Source organism: Podarcis muralis, chromosome 11, assembly GCF_964188315.1.
Source record: "Podarcis muralis chromosome 11, rPodMur119.hap1.1, whole genome shotgun sequence".
In the NCBI taxonomy this organism is placed as follows: Eukaryota; Metazoa; Chordata; class Lepidosauria; order Squamata; family Lacertidae; genus Podarcis; species Podarcis muralis.
The window spans coordinates 40,563,717-40,587,568 of NC_135665.1; the positions used below are offsets into that span (position 1 = coordinate 40,563,717).

General features: G+C 39.5%; 1 protein-coding gene across 4 annotated transcripts in view; it reads right to left on the reverse strand.

The window, feature by feature from the left end:
* ERBIN (erbb2 interacting protein) overlaps window positions 1-23,852 on the reverse strand; it is a 96,547-nt gene that overhangs the window by 59,442 nt on the left and 13,253 nt on the right. For all 4 annotated transcript variants that reach the window (XM_077936330.1, XM_077936329.1, XM_028748835.2 and 1 more), the window contains exons 2-4: window positions 8,089-8,145; window positions 5,747-5,944; window positions 3,145-3,262 (exon numbers count right to left, since the gene is read on the reverse strand). In XM_077936330.1, the coding sequence (XP_077792456.1) occupies window positions 3,145-3,262; window positions 5,747-5,935 (307 nt within the window). In that variant the 5' untranslated portion in view covers window positions 5,936-5,944; window positions 8,089-8,145. The remainder of the gene's footprint in view (window positions 1-3,144; window positions 3,263-5,746; window positions 5,945-8,088; window positions 8,146-23,852) is intronic.

The following is a 23,852-nucleotide window of genomic DNA, read 5'->3' on the forward strand; positions in this document are numbered from 1 at the left end:
CAGGTTTATGCAAAATATTTATATTTGTGACAGCAGGGAGACAAAATCTCGGTAAGAGATACATTAAAAAGCGAAAAAAGAAACACCCTGCACTCATTGCAGCTTACACTGAACACTGTGAAAGGGATTGATAGTTGTTCACATGTTTGGTTTTAACTACAGGAAAAGGAATATAAGTGAATTGTCACCATACCAGCTGGACAAAATGGTGACTGTGGAGACTGCAAACCAAGTGGCAGCTAATTCAATAGCTACTTCCTATTGACTGGTAGCAGAAAAGTAAGCCAGGTTCCAATTATTTATAATGATTTACTTACTCTCTCCACACACATTGCAGTTTTTCACAAGCAATACCAAACCGTGGCTTGGTGTTGCAAGAATGAGCATGAAGTTTGTAAACTCACTTTTCCCACCCTCCCTCCCTCTGAGATCCTGAATCTGCGTCCTAATTTCACAGCAAAATGCAGCTTCAGCTGGTTTGTTTCAACAGTCAAAAATATGATTTGCTGCTGTGTGAAAACCAAGTTTATAAACCATTGTTTGGTCATGCCTTTAAGGCAAGTGTAGACCATACTTCGGAAAACCATTTTATTCCAGCAGGCATTTTAAGTTGTATTATGTCAGCAAACTTTTTCAGCAGGGGACCGGTCCACTGTCTCTCAGACCTTTTGGGGGGCCAGACTATGTTTTGAAGAGAAAAAAAAACATGAACAAATTCCTATGCCCCACAATTAACCCTGAGATGCATTTTAAATAAAAGGACACATTCTATTCATGTAAAAACACGCTGATTCCCGGACCGTCTGGGGCAAGATTGAGAAGGCAATTGGGCCCCTGGGCCTTAGTTTGCCTACCCATGTATTACGTCTATGGAATCTATTATTTTACCTGTGCTTTTTGTTTAAAACCCCTTATTATTTGATTAATTATTTGATTGCTATGTAAACCATTTTGTGACCATCTATGGTGTAAAATGGTCTATAATATTCTAAATAAAAATAAATAATTAACTGTTTTGGTTTTCTGCTGCACTAAAATGAGGTGAGGGGAAGGAAACCGTGCTCAGTCCTGAGATTCTGGGCTAATTAAATCTGAACAGCTAAAAAATTATCTCACATTGCTATTGAAGTACCAAAACTGTTTGATATTTGCAACACTGGCCAAGTTAATCAAAAGCTTGCACTAGTTCACCTCAAATACACCAATTACCAATAGAACTCATAATACTGTCAATATGCATTACACAAGCATAGCAATGTTTTTTTTAAAAAATGTATTTTTGTTTCTGGATTTGGCTTTTAACTATTTTTCTTCACCAGCCTCAGGCATATGGCAAAAGCTCTTAAGGAGCAACTGAGTTCTATGCCAGTTTTCCCTAAGCTTGGAAGAGTGGGAATGACTTCTCTGCCAGACTGCCCTGAGCCATCATTCAGCTTGGGTGTCTGACAGAGACCAATCAAATGCAAAATTGCAATCTCCACTATAGTTTCCTCCTATTTGCCTATTATAGTCTAATGCAGTTTAGGGACGTATCTTCTGAAGAAAAAGACGACGCTTGTCTCACCAATGCTATTCTATTAACATTTGAAATAGTACACAATAATGTAATACTTCCCTAGGTGTATAGAAGGTTCAGAATGAATTGCTGATAAATCAAGGAGAATCTGAACTTCTACAAACCAGAAGCAAACAAACCAGACTGTATTACATTAATTGGACAGGTATACATGCTAATGTTACTATCATTGACCAAAGCTGTAAAACATCTGAAGCAATAGGATCTGGATAGGCTGATTAATGAATCAGAGAGACCAGTATGTTTGCTGAAAAAAATACCACTTCTATTGAATTATTTCACTAACAGAAAATAAAGTGTTGCCTGAATACTCTCTCTGGTTTTAGAATTTAAACATTTAAGCACACATTTTCAAGCCTTTCCTTTGATTTTCAGCAGTGGTAACTTGGTCTAAAAATGACTGCATTGGGGTCTTATTTTGATTCAGACACTCCATTCAGGTCAATTATCTGCCTACGTCCCAGTGTGATCCTTCTGATTTGCCAAGTATGGTTTCTTGATTATTCTACATATATTCCAAGCTGAGAGACCAAGGCACTTTTCAACAGTTGCCTCAAAGCTATGAAATTCCTTTCACAGACTTGTCAGAGGCCAAGCTTAAGTGTGCGCATTCTAGGAATATTTCAAGTTTTAAAATGTGTTGACTGCTGGAGCCTATAGGGGGGAGATTTATGGGGGGGGGGTTATAATCACCTTAGTCTATTATTTATTTTAACTTATTCTATACAACCATTCAGGTTTGTTTTTTTAAAAAAAACCACCTCATGGTGGCTCACAGCAGTTGTAAACAATCCTGAATAAATGGGGGGGAAACAAGACACAAAAGTAATCAATTTAAAAAATCCAGTAACTGATAAGAAAGCACATTGAAAACAACAGATAAAAACTAAGTAACATGCTAGAAGCCATTGTTAAAAAGTTTTAGGGAATGAACAAGTGACAGAAATCAATGTTTTACAAGCTAGAAAGTAAGTTTTAATGCTCTTAGTTCAAATCAATAGCCTAAGGAGATGTGAAGAAAAGGTCACACAGGAGTTGCAAACATCCAGCAAAAAACCAGGTCAACTTTTGAGCATTGTGATTTTGCCCTGCACTGACAGGAAGCAAAAGTGGTATTTGGTTTAGCTACACAACTGTGCCTATGTATAGCATGGCATTTGAAGTAAGGCTGAGAATACAGACAACAGAAAGGGAAAACTCTACATAACAATACCACAAGATTGTTAATTAAGAGGAATGGGAAGGAATTCGACTCCTGTGTCCCATCAGCACAAGAATTTTTGCTTGTGCAGCAGATCTTTCTCTGCTCTCTTCTCACTGTGCAGGTCCTGAACCCTTGCCACATCTACCCCAGAGCTTTGTGGGAATGCTTAGAACAGATTGGAGTGGGGTATGGGGAGGGGAGGAGAATGAGAGAATCATGTTCACTTAGAACTATGTTAGAGACAACCAATTTTTATTTTTTTTACAGAAACTCAACTATTACAGGTCAATCAGAAAACTGAAATTTATACACTGATACAGCCTTGCTCTTCAGTGCTTGTGATTGTTTCAACAAAAAAACTCACCATTCTTGCTGACATCCAGTTCCCTGAGGTTAATGAGATTTGCTATGGATGCAGGCAATGTTGTTAGATCATTGTCCGGCAAACTCAACTTGTGCAGAGACTGACAGTTAAAAAGTTGCTATTGAGACAAAGACCAAAAAAGAGAGCATATTATTGTAATATGCTAGGTTTAAACTTCTTAAAGCCCAGCTACTGAGTCAAAGAAATGATAGTGTTCAAAATAATCTGCAAGAAATATTTTACGTTTCATGATTTTGAAGCTATTAATCACAAACAAATAACCAAAGCTAATCTTGTACATTAAGAGTTTTAAAGGACACTACAGATATTCTTATAAAATTGTTGGCAAAAAACTTACTTCATAATTATTATTTATTAAGTATTAATCTGTCTATACTGATAATCTGTATTTTAAAGCAAAAAATAAATGGTTAACAAATTCATAACACAGCATAACACTCCTTTCTGGTGAACACATGTGTAAAACATACTAAAGTTTACCAACCAACCCCCCCAAATCCACAGCTCTTCATAGTTAATATTCAAAATTGATTCCACTCCAGGGAGAAACACAGTTAAATGCATTTAGGGAAACATGGCTAGAAGCCATGAGAGGCAAAAAAGCAGTGGAGTGTTGTAAACATTGTAGCTGTTGTAGATCCTAGAATCCCTTGAAAACTCCTTGCAATTCAAAGCCCACAAGCCCTGACTTTAAGACATGTTTCATGGTAACCAACCTAGAAGATGTCAACTCATGAGCAGAGAGAAGATAATCTCATGAAATGAAAGTGAGATTGGAATCAAGGACTGTGTACATCAGATCACTTTACAGACGAACCCTCGAAAGCCAGGGATTATCTCCAAACTGATTATGGAACAGAGACCAGTTTGCCCAAGGGCACCTAATGAATTAATGGCAGAGGCAACTTCAAACACGGGACTAGCGGATTTGTAGCTAAACCCCTTGTGCTCTTTAGTATCCTACTGATTCAAAACAAGCAATCCATCACTGAGGACTACAACATATATATATTGAGGGTGAGTCTATATATTGTGATAATTCTGGCCACTGGAGGAAAATGACAGATCTGAAAACCAGAGTAGTATAGTGGTGAGAGTTGGATTGGAATGGGGAGACCAAGGTTCAAATCTACACTTGGCCATGAAGTTCACCTGGGCTGCTCGCCATCATTCAACCTAACCCATCTCACACAATGATCGTGAGGAACTATGTAAATAGCAGTAAAGTAGTAAGTTACTAACATAAAATTTAAGCATTCAGATAAAATAAATAGTTATTAACCTAATATGAGTTGTACATATTAATGAAATATAATTTTAGCTGGAGGTAGTAACAATACATGGCTATCTTGTTTAGAGACTCAGATTTTAGATTCCCACCCCCATCTTAAAATCACATGCTAGTATATTTGTAATGGTTGCAGCCAAGGGGGGTTGAGGAAGCAGTTTGGCTTCAAAGGGCTTCCTCTGGTGCTTTCAATCCAAACCACTTCCTCTGCAGAGAAGAAAATGCTTCATTTTTAAACAGCACTTTCCCATCAGCAAAGAGTTAAAGGAGGTACCTATCTGAAAGTGTGCTCCCAGAGCCAATCAGCTGAATGCCACCCATAAAAGTTCAAAGGAGGTTGCTGAACAGCTGATACAGCAACCTCCTCTAAAAAAGCACTGTCAGTGCCATAACGATGTCAGGTGATTGACAGGTGGGTGGTCCCACCCATCTGTCCAAGTTGGCCGACCCCTGCCTTACCACACGGTAACAAAGCAACTTTGCTGTTTTGAGGAGTGGTGGTGAAATTTGCCACCCTCATGGCTCACACTTTTCTTCAGTAGTGGCTCTGCAACTTTTTAAAAAAGCTTTATTGTCCCATTGCCATAGGTGTATAGAGCCCCTCTTGGTGGTCTGACACCACTAGTTTTCTTCCCAAATACCTTGGACATTATGGGTTGTATTCCACTTTTATTCAGAGTAGACCCAATGAAATTAATGAACCCAAATTTGTCATGTTAATTTCAATGTGTCTACTTTGCGTAAAAGTTATCAGCAAAATACAACCCAGTATCATTCCAGAGCATTGTGGAGGAGAAAAAGTGACAACTGCTACCATCTCCCCAGAATGGTGGCTGCAGCTATGGCTCATCATTCCCACACACAAAAACACATGTTCAGGAATGACACTGCATTTGAGGTGTTTTGAGAAAAAGTAAATGGTGTCCAGACTACTGAGACGGGAGTTCTACTATTGCCACTCCCAATACCCAATATCTGTAGCACAATAAGTACTATACAAAACACAAACAAGTTACTGCTACCACTTCTAAAGGTAAGCTCCTCCTCCTCCCCATAATCAGAAAAATGGACCCCAAATTCACTGGCTGCAAATGAGGCTGCAAAATTCAGGTGCCTTTTAATATTAACCATGGTTCACTTTGGTGCGGACCTGCACAGGACCATGTTCAGCAATACTGGCTATCGGTGTTATAAAGCAACTAGAAGATTATCAGTCCATCCCCTGTCCTTGTGCACAAATGTGCACGTGAGCACTCTTTTCTCACTCACTCACACAATTAGAAGATAGCATACCTTTGGAAGTTCTTCAATTTGATTAGCATCTAAATAGAGTTCTTCCAATGTCTTTTCGAAAGTAAAAATCTCCTTCGGCACCTGCTCCAAGCTGCAGTGAGAGTAATCAAGTGAAGTGACAGTTTCTTCTTCTCCACGCAAACAGCGGCATGGCACCAACCGCACAAACAAGTTCCGCTTTGTTGTCATTTTCAGGCACTATTGTAAAAAGAGGAAACAAATCATTACAAAAATAGCAATAGACTTAGGATGCTGCACAAAATACTGCAATATACTTTAGCAAGGATAGAAAAGGTATGTAAAGGAAAAGGCCTTTAGACTAAAAAGTAGTATATAAATATGCAATACTGTATAAATATTAGTACTGTGAAAGCTGACAGTTACACAAATCTGGGTTTGGTTTTTTTAAAAAAGGTCATACCCATACGGTTCTTCAGATTAAACTATCTCTCAGCAGAAATAGTGACCTCTTCATGCTACTCTACTCTTTCATTAGAGTAGAATCCAGCCATGCAGTCAACTATAACTTTACTCAACTTGCAAAGCATGTTAAGGGAGTAAATACTCAAATGTATATATCATGGTTTATATACATAAGCCTTGTGAACAACCATTCCATAAGAGCACCACCCTATCCCCTCTGCTCCTTCTCTGTGTGCTGTAAGTCAGTACTTCCTGAGTTAACTAACCATGGCTGTTTTGCTTCTCTTCTAGTTCTTCTGCTGCTCAGAGCTAAGCCATATCCAAACTCAGACTCATAGTTTGTCTGCCTCAGACAAACAAGCAGTAAACCAAAAACAAACATATTTTGCCTGAAGCAAGACAAACCACAAGCCCAGGTTCAGATGTAATGCATCTAAACTAAACCATGGCTTAGCTCCAGTTTAAAGTTTAAAGTTTAATGGCTGGATTGATAGAACAATAAGAGGTAAAGGGCACAACTAAAGGATTACTTTTTTGAACATTTCTCTTCTTCCAGGCCTTTGTCTGGTTAAGCAATCTATGGCCTTTTAAACTTGGGGTGTGGGTGTGTTTGTTTGTTTGTTATGGGGCCAACTCCCATCTCTTGCTGGGGCTCAATTTGTGCCAGTGCCTTCTGTCAAGAGTTTGGGTGTAACCTTTGATGCCTCCCTCTCCACGGAGGCGCAGGCTTGCAGCTACTGCAAAGGCGGCATTTTTCCATCTCCACCGTATCAAACAGTTGGTCCCTTACCTTTCCCGCCCTGATCTGGCCACAGTGATCCATGCAACAGTCACCTCCAGGCTTGACTACTGTAACTTGCTCTACACGGGGCCGCCCTTGAAGTTGTCCCAGAAACTCCAATGGGTGCAGAATGCCGCAGCGAGGCTCCTTAAGCGGTCCTCGCCATGGGACCACATTCACCCAGTGCTTTTCCAGCTGCACTGGCTCCCGGTGGAGTACAGGGTCAGATTTAAGGTGCTGGTGTTGACCTTTAAAGCCCTTTGCGGCCTAGGACCCTCATACCTACGGGACCGCCTCTCCTGGTATGTCCTGCGGAGGACCTTAAGGTCCATAAATAGCAACACTCTAGAGGTCCTGGGCCCTAGGGAAGTCAGATTAGCCTCAACCACGGCCAGGGCCTTTTCAACGCTGGCTCCGGCCTGATGGAACACTCTGTCTCATGAGACCAGGGCCTTGCGGGATCTGATTTCTTTCTGCAGGGCCTGTAAGACAGAGTTGTTCCGCCTGGCCTTTGGCTTGGAATCAGCCTGATCCCCTCCCCCTCTTTCCTTTTCCTTCTGTGATGGAAGCCCTATTTGGGGACTTCCCTGGCTTTTTTCTGGCCCACGTAGGACCAGTCTGGGTAGTTGGCCTTGATGAAGATCTGACATTTTCTCCCCCCAAACAGTTTTTGATCTGGGCTTCCACAGAAATGAGGCTGTATTTTAAGTTGCATTTTAATCAATTGTTTTTATACCTGATGTTAGCAGCCCTGAGCCCGGACTTGGCCAGGGAGGGCAGGATATAAATCATCATCATCATCATATGCATTTTTGTGTTTTTATATTGCAAACCATCCTGTGATTTTCAGATGAAGGATGATATAGAAATTTAATTAATAATAATATTAAATTGAAAATAAAGTATTGCTAAAATTTGAATTACAAAACTAAACAGCTAAATTGTTTCTGAAAACTAAATAGTTTCTTCTTCATTTCCTGATTACTTTTATAAGCATATATACAGTTAAAGGTATTGCTAATATTTTATTTGGTATCCAAAGCTAAAAAATAGTAAAAAAAAAAAAAAGGTTTAAAAACCAATGTGATTGAAACATTACTTTTTTATCTAATTCAATGGGGAGGAGGGTTAAACTTACCACTGGGTAATGTTTTTCTCCCTGCTACTTCTTCCCTGAGCTTTCATAGCCAACATTCTAGGAAAGAAAAAGAAATGACAATCTTAGGCAAAACTATGAATCTGAAAAAGCAGGATTCCTGCTTCCCTTTCATTTCTATTACATTTATATATACTGAACAGAAAAAATCAACTTTACAATTCCATGATTCTATGAACCTCCTAACATTCTGGAGATTCTACCCTATATTTCTAAAAACCAGTATCATTTAGAAAACTCACCAAACATCCTGGGTACACATTTTAAATTTAAAGGCAGAGAATAGGTAAAACAACAAAGTCTAATTTGCCATCCACCTTTATTACTGCAATGGTTTCTCCAAAAGATTCAGATGCATTCATTTAAATATCAAAATAAAATCAAAAGGAAGTTCATAGACCATGAAATGTTACATTTTGACTATGTATGTGTTAGTATAGTTAAACCTATACCAAATTTTAAAAATGAGAATCATCACACTCAGTAGAAAAACAGTACCCACCCACTCAGTAGAAAAACCAAGTGGCACCCATTAACCTGAAAACAATGTCCAAAATTATTATTACAATTAAAGGGAACCATTTATTGATCTCAAGACTGATAACTGCACTAGTAATCAAAAGGCCAGTCTACATAGTTTTAACTATCTACATTTATAGAACACAATCTCTCTGTATGAAACAGATGGCAGTTACTTACCACCCCATATTTATTTATTTTAAGATCCAGGAAGACAGAATTGTACAAGTCAGCCAATATTCTCTCTAACCTATACTTAATGTTTTCAGAATACATGACAAAATATGTGAAACAATCTTAGGGAAGTTCTGATGTAGAAGCAATCTGTACAAGGAACATATAACATCCTTATCATGTATTAAAGTATATTCATAATATGAATGAAAACACTGATTTCCTATTTACATAAATACAACTAGGGCATGTAAGCTACTGCATTTTTCTAAAGAAAACCATGATTTTGCTTAGGTATTTGTTCCTCTTATGATAGTTTCACACATGGAAGCAGCACAGGAGACCAGGAAGCTTTACATTTCAGCAGTACTCCGATTTTAACAGAAAAAGCTATGATTTTAACATAGACCCTTGTCAAAATTCTCTTTCAAATGAGCAATGCTGGTTCTTATACAAATCCTCAATGTATTGTGAACTATGTAACACATGCATATTGTGAGCACAATTCTTCACCATGCAGGGGGGCAAAAGAGATCTTGTGTACAGAGGGATCCTAATGGGGCATATCACAAACCTTTTCTCTCCATATGTTGGCATCACACCAAATGGGGGTTATATGAGGCACAAACAGACTTCCTGTTTCCTGCAACAGTCTGGAAGGCAGGGCTTTTGTTATGCCTTATGGTCAGGGTAAAGGGCAGATGTGGGGAGTTTGGGAACCACTGCCCTACTGCGATCCCTCCGCATATAGAGAAGGGTTTTATCCTATGTGTTAGTATAGGTATGCTGAATCAGGAAGGTTATTACACAGCCCATGACTTCTTTTGTAACCTGCAATAGAATTCAGCTTTTTAATTTTTAAAACAATAGGCTTTTAGTTGTGGCTTTAAATAGATATTTTTAGGCTAATAACAATACACCCCAAAGGCTAAGAAAACAGAAAAGTTTGATAAATATTTAAATGGTTTATCATGTGCCTCAGTTTAGTCAATGAAGAAGTTACATGTAGCAAGTTAATATTGTATACAACCAAGACCAGACCTTAGAATGTCTCCCTGTCACCAAAATTGTAGTTTTTGAAAACTAGTTTGATAGGAATCATTCATACAAAGCATGTGTATGTGTGCCTACAAACGTTTTCTGTACAGCCAGCAACAAGTGCAATTACAATTTATTATTTTTATGGTCTAATCACTAAAAATACACTGGAGTCAAGTGGGGGAAAGAAAAAAACATTCAAGCTCAGCAGTAAGATTAATGGACTAATTCCATTATAGATAGAGGATTTGCTGTAAAACCATTAAGAGATCAAAAATGAGACAGCTTGATTATGTCACAGATAAAATAATTCAGCCTAGTTTAATCTGATCTCACAAACAGGGACTATGTGATGCCTTTTCTTAGTTTCTGATAGGATGATATTAAGAAAGCTGTAGAGTATTTTACATGAGGGACAGTGACCTAATTCTCACTAGAGGTGGTAAACCTGCATGTGGGCTGTCAGAATGCAGGTGGTGATTCAGAGGACTGACTGCTCTCCAATGGGAAAAAGCAGCTTCCAGACAAGGAAAACTAGAATGCCACAATGAATGCTATGCTAGAAGTCTTCTCCCTGATAGGCCTCTCTCTATCTGTTGTCTGAATGGATATGCACCCCAGACACAGATGTACTACCTCAACGAACACTATTATTATTTTTTTATTAAATTTGTATACTGTCCTTCACCCACAGATCTCAAGGCAGTTCACAACCATCAGGGATTGTCAGGGGCAAAAGTATTTTATCTGAACAAGTCTAGAATAAAATTCTAGTATAGCATCATCAGTAATATTTGCTATGATATCCCGTAAGGAAGAAGTTATAAAACTAGTTATAAAATTAGGCACATTGTGGACTAATTTTAAAACAGAAGCTCTTACAACAGCACGATGTTTAAATCAGACATCCAGCAGACTAAAAACAGTTTCAGAATGGAATCTCTGTTGCATCATTCCAACCAGAAACCCTATAAAGCAGCAAACATGTTCTCTCATTTAGGGTTCGACGTAATAGCTCAAGCAAAGAACACGTTCCAAGTGTTTTGTAGTCCTAACATTCAGGAAACGAAGGCTATGACTGCAAGGGAAGGAGCATATCCTTTTCAAGGGGAGAGCGGCCTCCCTTTTAAAGAAGATGCAAAATGGGTTATCCACACTGCCTTTGAAACCCTACACAGCAACACCAGAAATTATTTATTTATTTATTTATTTGTTTGTTTGTTTGTTTGTTTAACCCAAGTGCAGCCCCAATCAAAATAGTTGTCCATTATGGTTTACACAAGCATACTCATGTTAAAGGGGTCAAATTAATATCAATTTCCAAGTCAGTTTTTAAGGAAGAAAGTAGCTAGGTTATTTAGAATCCGTGTGTGTGTGTGTGTGTGTGTGTGTGTGTGTGAGAGAGAGAGAGAGAGAGAGAGAGAGAGAGAGAGAGAGAAGAGTAGGACACATCAGCACCTACCCTGTGGTTTTACACCCCCCCCCCAATAAACTTCCTCTCCAGATCCCCCAGCACACCTAAGCCAGATGATCATGCAATTATTTCTATGCAGAATCTCCTCCAATCCTGGATACATGAACTAAAAATTTCCCTAGGGACTTATCTCTATGTGGAGGGAAGGAATCATGTCAGCTTTTGGACCCCTTACAATCTCATCATGGGCATGTAAGTGTGTGTTAATATCTGAACAGCCGTTCAAAGTCTGTATATGACAGCAGCCTCATTACAGCAAGTTTAGTTTGAGCAAGCATAGCTTAACAATGATAAAATTCCACTTCCAACTTTTCACCCAAAAACAACAAAACATTATGCCAAGAATACATGCAGACCGTGCTCAACAGTAAGTTATTAACTGACAATTTTAATGTTTGAATTATGGATCCTTATAATGAGGTTGAATTTCTACAGGAACCAATACAAATAATAAGTCCTATTAGTTGCCTTTTTTAAAAGTAACATTCTTTTTTAAAAAACAACAACACATTTTCCTCCTTTTTTTCCAAGTGACCAGTTACAATTACAGAAACATGAAGTACCATTTTCAAACCTTATTAAAACCTACCATGGAAAACAGTTTGCTCTAGTGCTTACAAGTAGAAAACTAGCTAAAATGTTGGGGGGGGGGACGGACTTAGTGCAAAGGATCAGATCGTTACTCAGTGGTTCAGTTCAGATATCACTAATTCCTCAAACCATGGTCACGGGCATCAGGACATACAATGGGAGAGAGGGGCTCTCTTCTCCAATTCCGCATCCTTGGCCCTGACTCCCCAGGACATAAGTGTTTACTGTGTGTAATATGCAGTCACATACTAAATGGGCAAAACTGTGGTTACATTAACCTTCAAACCATGATTTGAAGTGGGCTTCCAAATTAACAGTTTATAGAGATTAGCACCTTCCCAATTAAGATCTGATGGCCAGCTGTGTGAAAGGAACCCATGAAGTAGGAGAAGGAATCAATGGTTCATTCTTAGCCCTCCCAAATCAACTGTTTGGAGAATCATTTGAATTTAACCAACATCTCTTCTAAATGAAATAAGCAGTGAGCATACTAATGCTTTAGTAAAAATTTTAAACGTAACTCTTAAATCACTTATATACACAAACATGGAGGGGTGGAGATAAAAACTGGAGCAAACAGCTATTGCTTTGATTTCCACTATTAACATATTATTATTTGAACACAGGCAGCCTTCTTTTCGGAGTAATCATAATCTCTGCATGAAGCTCTGTGGAAATGCCCCCTCCCCCGCACAACACAAGCTAGAAAACAGGTGACAGATCATCTCCAATTCAACACTTCACAATGGTTCCCAAACTGACAGCTTTATTTTATGTGCTTCCTCGATTTACTTGCCTGCTAACAGCCAATTAAGCTTGACAGATTATTATGTAACCAGTTTAAACTGAAAACATGCTCTTGAATCTTATTTAAGAACACTCCTCACTACAAAATGCTCACTGGACACTGCACTTGGATCCCAATTGTCAGCTATGTTGGAAGTCAAGATTAAAAGCAATGGGATAAATTTACAAATCTAATATCATCAACCTACAATCTTGTAATGATTTAGGATGCAACCCTATGCACACATCAGGTGGGGAAATCCCACTGAAGTCAATGTGTCTGACTTTTGAAGATTCTTATGGCACTTAAATTCAAAGCCTGCAAGCAGCCAACGTGTAGAAATCCAAACGCTTAGCATCTCCCCCCACACCATGCACAATAAAGTTATTTAGATACTATATTCTCCAGTGACATCCTGAGGTTTCCCCCTCCCTTTTGGACTGCTACCATTGTTTTTGACTTGCTTCTACTCAATGTCTTACTAATTGTATTCAAAGTTCAATTCTTGTCAACATTTCCTGAATTTTCGTAAGTACTTCCCTTTTACTATTTAAAATTGTTTTATTGCTCAATTTGTTTTACAAAGAAGATCCTTAAATAAAAAAGGATGTGAGCAGGAGAAGGATCAGGGCTCCCTCAGCTGGAGAGAGGGAGCACTTTAAAGGAGCCCCCACCCTGACGCTGCGAGCCGGTGGCAGGTCTGGGGCTCAGTAAAACTGCTTGGCCGAGGCGAGGGCAGTGGCACACTCCTCAGCCAAGCAGTTTAAAGAAGCAAGGGAGAAACAAGCTGTATCAGAGCCTCGCTGATGCAGCTTGTTTCTGCCTCTGCAGCAGTATGAGGGAAGACTGCAATGGCAGTTTCACTCAGTGGTATATCACTGGTGAAACCGCCACTGCTCCCGAGTACCTCTGCCTCCAGCGCCTGACTGCAGCTTGTTTCTCCCTTGGTGCGCTGGGTGCTGGTAGCAGAGGGACTCAGGAGGCAACAGTTTCGCCCACGATATACCTCTGAGTGAAGCCATCATCGCTGCCTGCCCCTCATACTAGTCCTGCGCGATATACTGATGTATATATACTGATGTGTAGGCCCAGGCCTACACTGAAGTAGAAAAACAAGTACAGTGGTACCTCTACTTGCGTTCACCTCCAGTTACATATCCTTCAGGATATGTACGCAGCAAACCCAGAAGTATTTTTCCAGGTTTCGCCGCGCGCATGTGCAGAAGCAGCACCTCTGGTTGCGAATTCCTTGGGATGCAACTGGAGCTCCGGAACAGATCCCATTTGCAACCGGAGGTACCACTGTACATACACAGAACAATTGTAATTAGCAATCCTTTCTTTCCACTTTTAAAGGGGTTCATCTGGAAAGGTCAGATTTAGAATACAGTGCCATAGTTTCTGGGCAGGTACAGCTTAGAGGTCCAGCATGCAGAAGAAGGGACAGGCATCCAAGAAAAAAGACTTTGGGCAATCCCACCTACCGTTGGAACCAATGTGTTTTGGCTATATGTGATATTGGTGTTTTCTCCCAGAATGTAACTTCCACGTAAGTTGATAGTCATCTGTATCAGTAAATATTTAAGGGTGTTCCCAGGCAGGTCAGTGACATCGAAAATATTACTATGTGGGTATCCAACGCTCACAAGCTAAAAAAGAACAGCAGTGAAGTCATGCTAGCATCCTGATTAACCTGCACAGAAAACATTAACTACCAGGACCAGCACAGATGGCACAATCTGGAAGTGTGTCTGTTTAAAAGAATCTGGATTACTATAAGGCAGGCATAGGCAAACTCAGCCCTCCAGATGTTTTGGGGACTACAACTCCCATCATCCCTAGCTAACAGGACCAGTGGTCAGGGATGATGGGAATTGTAGTGTCAAAACATCTGGAGGGCCAGTTTGCCTATGCCTGCTATAAGGGGAAAACAATATTTTTTTCCTCTAATTCTGATTTAGGACAAGCAATCACAGGATAAGCAATATCATATAAATAATGATAGGAATCATAAGAGAAAACCCACAATATCAGAAGTGTACAGGATTTAATCATTTTTTAGATTGAACCAGTAAATAAATAAAATACAGAGAGAATGTTGGCACTGTGTTGTTCTTGCTTATTGCACCAAAACTTTCATGAAAACACAACTTCAACATACCAGGTGAAGGCTTCAATGATATACAAAGAAATATCTGCAGGGATTAATAGGATTGTATTCTATCTGCTTACAGAGAGATGATAAAGCTATCAGTATTCTTTAAATCACAAGATACAGCATAAGCTGCTTAAACTGGATTCATACATTTCAGACAGCATGGGTCGTATTTAAGCAGCCATCCAGTAATTCCCAGCCTGAAAACAGAAACGGCCAATCCTCATTGCGTTACCTCTCTTCACTTGGTTCTGTAGGGAAATAATAAATGCTAGGTGCAGCTATTTAAATTGTCTATTTCTATTTAAAAGGCCAGCTACATATTTTAAAAGACACTGCACACACCAACTATATAGAACATTTACTATGATACCATTAAAAGCCAGTCCAGATAGAACTGTATTAAGGGGGATTATTATGAGCAGAAAGAAATTGCTTGATTTCAGTCCAAAAGCTTTGGTAGAGCAAGGAATGGATTCTGGAGTGGACTACAGAATCCAAAACCCACTGCAATCATGCCTCAAAGAATATCCTCTGTTGTTTCCAATGCAATTCTCTGTAGGGATAGGTAAGAGATGTCTCCCCACACCAGAGAGGAAATGGCCTGGTTCACTTTAGTAGTACCCCAAGATTTAGGTCTTGCAGGAGGCAGTAATGCTACTTCTTAGGGTGTGATAGAATGAATGAAAAGAACTGTCTGCTACCTTGAGATAATCTTATGTCAAGCTGTGCCCAACTACCATGTGATTTCCAATGCCAATCCCAAACTGCAAGAATGTTCTGCATTTAATTCTGGAAACACTTCCATGCCCCTAAGACACTAGAGTTCTAGCCTAGATACTAACTGGGCATGAACTCCACCCCATTCCTGCTTTAACATTTCCAGAATGCCCCTGTCTGCCCTGGCCCACTCCTATTCCACCCTTTAAGTGACATTTTCGATGCCATGTGCGCATGCACGACTATGTGTCAATCAAATGCACATAAATCAGTTGTTGCCTGTAGTGTATCTTGATTTCAGTAAGGTTTTTGACAAAGTACCCCATGATATTCCTGCGGAGAAGCTGGTAAAATGTGGACTAGATGAGGTTACTTGTTAGGTGGATTTGTATTCTGAAAGGCTTTTTTCCCAACTTGCCTCCAACAGTAGACGTAGACTGCTTTTTTGAGGATGTCTGCTAGACCAAACACCATTACGGTACCATGGGCTTGTCAGTGTGGTCAAAAATTCTGAGTCCCATATTCTACAGCACAGCAAATCCGATGAGCTTTTTTGGGGGAAAGAGTGTAAAACCAACAAAAAAGGACAGCTAGTTAAGCACCTTTAACTTCTTTCCACATTTGATGAAACAGTACTGGCTGATTAAAAAATTATTCATATTATATTATTGCAATGATTCTCAGGACAATTATACTGAATAACTGACTCTCTGTTACTTCAAATACCTAAGTGTTTTTAAAATCAAAGAGTAAATGGGAAGCACAGTCGTGTGTGTGTGTGTGTGTGTGTGTGTGTGTGTGTACATCCAAGTCATGAGTGTATATCTTTCTCTGTGAGAATTCTGTATATACAATTTGGGGGTAAGTGCCTCTCTATCACCCTCTGGCAAAAACCATTCATTGGCCTCAGGGGGATCAAGAATTGTATTTTGTGAGGATTACCCAACTAATCTCTGCATTACCTGCCCAGGTCCTTTAAAATGGAGTAAAGCAAGCAAGATATCCCTGCCTAAGGGCAGGGATGCATCACAGTATTATGGTGGCATGTGGGGATTTAAAGGGATACTGGTTCTCAGTGACACCTAAGAAATGCGAAAAGATAACCCTGAACTTTTACTCACACAAGCAGCAAGCTGCTTTCCCAGTACTATCTTTATTTTTAATTATCTAAACCAGTACTGTGGAGCCTCTGTTTTTCAAAAGCCAAACCATAGACCCCCTACTTTTGAAAATTTTGTTATCTCTATGGGTAGTTTTTGTTATGTAAATGGTACTGCATACTCCCTGGGTGGGCTACACGGACCCTGGGGTCCATAGATCGCCAGTTGGGAACCAGTGATCTAAATCACTATGTGCTGAAAAATGATAAATGTCCTGCCACATCTAACAATGAATAAATTTATAAATAGAAACATACTGCTCAACTACAAATACACTAGGCAAAAAAGTGTTATAACAAGCTAATATTTCTGACTGCCTCTAACCCCACTCTATCAGAAACCTTCAGAAATTATAGGCAGTCAGGATATCAGAAGTTTCCATTAAGCCTTTGGGACAGTTTGGAAGTTAAAGCCAAGATAGGAAAGAATTTTTGGCTGGGAATGCAATTTCTTCACCAGCACGAGGCTTCATGTCAGTATAGCTTCCCATTTCATCCAAACTAGGAAACTACATTGAGTCTGCTTCAGTACAAAGAAGGATATAAAACCCTAGTCTGAAGTTGGTTTAATATTCTGGCTTGGTCTGAAGTTGTTTATGATCAAGGTTTGAAATTACGTAGCAAGGCACCAGGCACATTTCGCGCCTAAAGATTCTCTATTTGCGAGCACCTCAAAAAGTCTGGGTGCCATTTTTTGCGCCTGGTTGACACTCAAGGATTGCTGAAATGTATGTGCCTCAAAGTATACGTTAAGGATAGACAATATTTTAAAGAATTTTAAAATGAAGAGTAGAATGTTTTGAAAACTGAAGTATGGTACGTATGGTACCAATATTTTTATTGTAAACACCAAATTAAACATGTATTAACAATTTGTTAAAAATATGATATTAACAATGTGTCACTTATGTGAATTGCATATTAATTCATGCTTATCAAAATAATTAATAAAAAGTGTTGCTGACCCCCTGCCCCAATGGCGACTAGACATTCTAACACTGTTTATGATGTACTAGGCTATCATGAATTTGTCCTATTATTAAGACCTGCCAGAGAGGCTGTTTTGAGGGTATACCACTGCCAAGAGAAGCCCACCCCACCGCCATGTTGCTCCGAGACTGTAGAATGTACTCCATTTAGAACCACAATTGACCTCCTCATTCTCTGTTTTACAAAAGAAGAAGTCAAGACGCATCTTTTTAATTTAATATCATTGCTAATGTTTTATGTTGTTTTTATTTCTGTTTTATTGTACACTACCATAGGGTTGTTGTTGTTGTCACCAAAAAGGCAGAATAAAATTCTAAAAAGAAACAAATGGGTGCAAACCGATAATCATGCAGGCAAAAAAATTGTAATTTGCTGCCACTATGTACTTTTCAGTGGATAATATATTGTACTGCTTCTTAAATTGCTGTGACTAACCTCTGCTCATCTTAAAAGCAGCATCTAATTTATGTAAGGAAAAAAAGTCTGCATAACTCCTGCTCAAATGTTACAGATGCAGTGAAAATTCATGCACTCTGAGGCTAATTTCAGTTACACATTGGAAAGATCTGCTGGTAATCACAAATGAGACTAAAAACAATAAAGTCTTGTAGCATCCTAAACACTAACAAATTTATTGCGGCATAAGATTTTATGTTCTCCAGTGGACTGCCTAAGATGTGTGACATGTTATCCTGTAGGAAGATTGTGAACAATGAGGTCAACAGAAGGTGAAATGCATAAATTAGAGACAGCAATCATTACATAATTAGTGACAATTCACAAAACAGTCATTGTTGATACTACAGACATCCTGGCATTGGTAAGCCAATAAACAGTTGTAGATTGATAAAAACCCATTGTGTCAATTCATTACAACAAGTGACATCAAATCTACTGTTGAATTGTAATTCAGCAGTTTCATGCTGCAGTCCCCTTTTAAACTTCCTTTGTTCCAAAATGACCATTTTTAAGGTCAGTTGCCGTTATGCTCTGGGGAGCCACAGTAATACTACTGTGTTGTAAAGGTAAAGGTACCCCTGCCCGTACGGGCCAGTCTTGACAGACTCTAGGGTTGTGCGCTCATCTCACTCTAGAGGCTGGGAGCCAGCGCTGTCCAAAGACACCTCCAGGTCACATGGCCAGTGTGACAAATTGCATCGGGCGAGCCAGCGCAGCACACGGAACGCTGTTTACCTTCCTGCCAGTAAGCGATCCCTATTTATCTACTTGCACCCGGGGGTGCTTTCAAACTGCTAGATTGGCAGGTGCTGGGACCGAGCGACAGGAGCGCACCCCGCCGCGGGGATTCGAACCGCCGACCTTTCGATCGGCAAGTCCTAGGCGCTGAGGCTTTTACCCACAGCGCCACCCGCGTCCCATACAACTGTGTTGTAGATGCTATTTAACATCTACTTGAAGTAGCTGGGAGTGGTCATTAGATTTAGGGTGAGGTGTCACCAGTGAGCTGATACTATCCAGCTCTACTTCTCTGTAACATCTAAATCAAGAGAAGTCGTGCAAGCACTGGACTAATGCCTGGACTCAGTGGGTGCTGGCTGAGGGCCAATAAAGTGACTCTGAGTATTGGCAAAATGGAGACACTGTAGTGGATGGCTTCAAGTATGGATAACTGGTTGATTGTTTGCTTTGGATGGAGACGTATTCACCCAGAGGAGCAGGTTTGTAGTCTGGGGGTCTCCTGGATCCATCACTGCCACTAGAGGCTTAACAGGTCTTGGTGGCTAGGAGAGCATCTTAACAGCTTTAATCAGCAAGATGGCTATGACAGTTTCTGGATTGGGATAGCCTGACTATTGTCATTCATGTGCTGGCAACCTGCAGTGCACTGTATGGGGGCTTTGCATAAAGCTAACCCAGAAGCTGTTGCTAGTAAAAAAAATGTGGCAGTTCAACAGCTCACTGGGGTGGAATACTCTCATGTTAAGCTGCTACAGAAAGAACTGCACTGGCTGTAATTATCTACAGGGGTCAGTTCAAGGTGCTGTTTTGGCTGTACAAATCCTTAGACAAATTGGGACCAGAATATAAAAAAGATCATCTCACCCCTACAAACCCAGCCAATCATTGCATTCTGCAGGAAAGGAAATCATGCAGATAACATCCTACATAAGGTCCACTCTGCAAGATGCCAGAATCAGACCTTAGGTGTGGTGCACCCACACATGGGACTCCCTCCTATGATATACCAGACAGACACCTTCTCTAAGGTATTTTCAGCATGTGCTAAAGAAGTATTCTTTTCAACAAGCCTTTTAAATGAAGATGTTTATCCCAGTTGGTATCTGTATTGGAGCTGAACTTATTTTATGTATATCTTCTAACTCTGAAATGTTTATATATGAGGGTTATCTTTTAAAAGTGCAATTATTCTACTTCATTATTCTTTAAATGATGTATTTATGCTCTTCCCACCTCAATACCACCACCAGTAGCTCAAATATGAAATAACTGGTTCTGAAATATGAAGTAATAGATCCTGTTTCTCTGGACTGTTGTGAATGCTATTTAATTTTCTTTGAAGGGAAACATTACACCAAGACTAAATTTATTTAATCTGTTGACTGTGAAAGAATTTCAGGCCATCAATGCTGATGAGTGGCAAGTGTCAAAAGGGTCTACTCACTTTCACCCTCTGTCTCCTCACCCTATCACCTTTCAAACTAAGTTTTACTTAACATGTTTTGTTCCTCACACTGGTTTGCAATGAATACTCCTAATTTTATGTTCAGTACAAAACTAACTCTTTGAGGTAGGCTAGACAGGTGTTGTTCTAGGTGTTCCAGGCAAATTCTAGGCATTGTTCAGGCACAATCTATTGGGAGTGTTTTTGTTTCAGAAAGGAGCAGAAGTCAGCAAAAGTACTGCTTTCTTTTTGTACAAATCCATTCCAGTGGAATTCTCATTTGAAAAGTTCCTAGTGAACAGTGTCTTGACAGAACCTTTATATATTCTTACAACCAATACCATAAAGTTTCTATGGACTATTTAATAAAACACAAGTTATTACATGTTTTGCAATAATAAACTATGTGACAATAGACACTGGAAAGAGACAAGGGGTAGAACAGAATTGGCATCCTATGTTATAAACTTAGTTGTGTTTTTTATTTTAGGGTTATGCTGTCCTTCCTATGAGTTGTGGTCCAGCTTAGCCTTTGCTGATAGGGACTCCATGAAGAAAGCAATGCGCCTGAATGCCTAACACCCTCCACTCCACCCTCAATGGACATCCTAGGCCACCAGGAAAGCAACAGCAAGCCAATTTTTTTGCAGAATAAGGACCAGTCCCAATCCTGCAGCAATCAAGGGCAGCATCAAAACTTATTCTTGAACCATGGGAACTCACAAGGTCCAAGACCACTACTGCAAAAGTAAGGGACAGCATTGGCTCCAGTTCTTGCACTATGAGAAGAAACCAAGTCTCAGTCCAATACAAGTTTGCTCCAATCCCACTTTGTCCTGCACGAATCACTTGGAGATCACCTACGAGTGATACTGGCAAGTGCTTCCTTAATATGTATATAAACAAAAGAAATAAGGGAGTTCTTTGCAGCTACTGTTAAGCATTGACTGCTTAAGTGTTGATTTTATGCTTTAAGTTTAAGGGATATGGTCTCCTTCACAAGAGACCAATACTAACAAAATGGTGTGTGTGAATGTGTGCAGAGGAGAGAGACAGAGAGGAAGCGGGGTTTGGGTTTTTTGCTAACTTCAGACAGGTAGTAGTCATACCTCGGGTTGCGGACTGTGCCAAAGCCGGAAGTACCAGAACATGTTACTTCTGGGTTTCGGCGCTCGCACATGCGCAATAACACAATATGACATCACACGCATGTGCAGAAGCACTGAATCATATCATGCACAAGCGCAGACATGGCACTTCAGGCTGTGAATGCTGCAGATTGCAAATGTGCCTCCCAAATGGATCACATTCGCAACCTGAGGTATGACTGTACTCCAAATATTTTGATGTTTTCAGTCCTTCCTTACCAATAGAAACTCAGAGTGGGACCATACTTTGCACCACAATTGAAATAGCTTAAGATCACAACTTACTCAAAGCCAGACCTTTAGCTTTGTAGCACAACTGAGAATTTAGATCAGAGTCTCCCATATCAAGCACCAAATGCTTCAGCACTAGAAATATTTAGATTAAACAACCAAGATGCAGCTTACTATTAGGACTGCAACATTTATTGATTCATCAAACTGACAGATTAAAGTGTCAGGTATCAAATAAAAATAGAGCCATGATCAATTGGGGACAGACTCCAAGCCAATTCTTTGCCTCCAATTCTGCTCTGACCCTGCAGTTTTGGAGCCACTTGTGACTTTTTCTTCTTTTCTTTTGCACTGCTTGTTGTCTTAGCCAGGTGCTCCACCCAATCAGTCAGGGGCCTTGAAGAGGAAACCAAGCAGCGCCTCTAGCTCACTCTTTTTCCTATCACCTTGCACTGATGCTGTGCTGATAAGCTTCCTTGAGTTCTCTACAATGACACACACACAGAAAGTGTTTCAAGGCTCTTGCAATTGTTTCCTGCTCATTCTTGATGTGAATTTGTAAATTTATGTGGTAAAAAGTTTAGTGAACAGGCATCCGAGGGCCTTATATTTTAATATGGAAGGAAAAGCAGAGTGCTAATTTGCAAGAAATGTTAAGAGCAAAAGAGAACCTTCTATCCAAATTATTTTGAAACAAGCAGCTAGACCTCTATTTTAATGACCCATGTTGAAAATAAAAGTGGGATCTGAATTTCTTAACTTCTGAAATCTGGGGTTGGGAGAGAGGTTACCAATTAATGACCTAAGTCTTTGCAACCTATTTTACAAGTATTCACACAACATTTTTTTTTAATTATTTCAAATGTGTACACCACCTTTCTACGTTACTGTACACAGCACACTGTATCCCTAGAATCATTTTACATATAGCATTACAAGATATCAGCAAAATGACAACAAAAACCACTCCCATTGATTACAATAAATCATTAAATAATTATCAACAACCAAGTCAGCAACAGCAGAAATACCATACACAAAATACTTGGGCCACATCTCTCCTTTCCTCACCTACAGGATCTGTCTACCAAGAAAAAAGGCAGTCATGCCACTCAAGCCTCTTACATCTGAAAGACACAACACCATACACTGCACTGATTTTATGAAGAGATAGTCCACAGGTGAGAAACCCATAGGTGAGAAGTCTAGTGTAATTTCGATTTACTAAGTGAAAAGCTGAAAGATGTCTTTAACCGCTCCACTTTATTGCTTTTTAAAAACATACAGATTGTAGACAGCATTTAACTTCTTTACAAGCCTTATGAGAATAAGATCAGCCAAGGATTCCTTCCATTTCATGGCTTTACAAATGACATTGTGCTCTGCAAATCACTTTGGGTTGTAGTCAGTGTAGTCATAGTAGGCCCTCTAAAAATAATGGAGAAGACTAATTTGGGTACATTAATTTCAATGGATCTGAGAAAAACTTAGTTTAATACAGCCCCTCTGCTGCAGCATGCAAAACTGGCAGATGAAATAATTTCACTAAACAGCAAAATAGAAGAAACGTTTCAATATAAAAAGCAGTGAATAATAATACACTTCTCCACACACTGCAGCCATATTTAGCATTGGCTGCAACAGTCTAGATACATTAATATTATTGTGGGTGGACAAAGAGTGTACTTCCTTGAGAAAACATGTTTAAAACTTTCTGTAGAATGTGACTGCAGACTCTGGATGCCTCCCACTCTTCTTTGAAAACAACCCAGCTTCATAAACTGTGGATTGGAGTTACCATAACTTGATTCCACTAATCGTCACTAAGTAATCAGTATGTCTACATTTCAGTCTATATGACAAACTGCAGTTATTCTGAAATGGAAGTGAAATTTTCTCAGCTCCTCCTCACAGCTGCAGGGCTCATTCTTCAAATGCTAAACTAGTATTATGTTCAAACCAACCCACTGTTTTATCAGCATACACCTAATATGTTTAAGTGCAAATCTAAAAAGGTTCTGAATTAAACTAGCAGGTTTCGGGAAAGTTATTTACCATACATTTGTCCAAAAAGAGCAGTTTGCTTACAGTCCCTGGTCACAGAATAAGCTCTAGT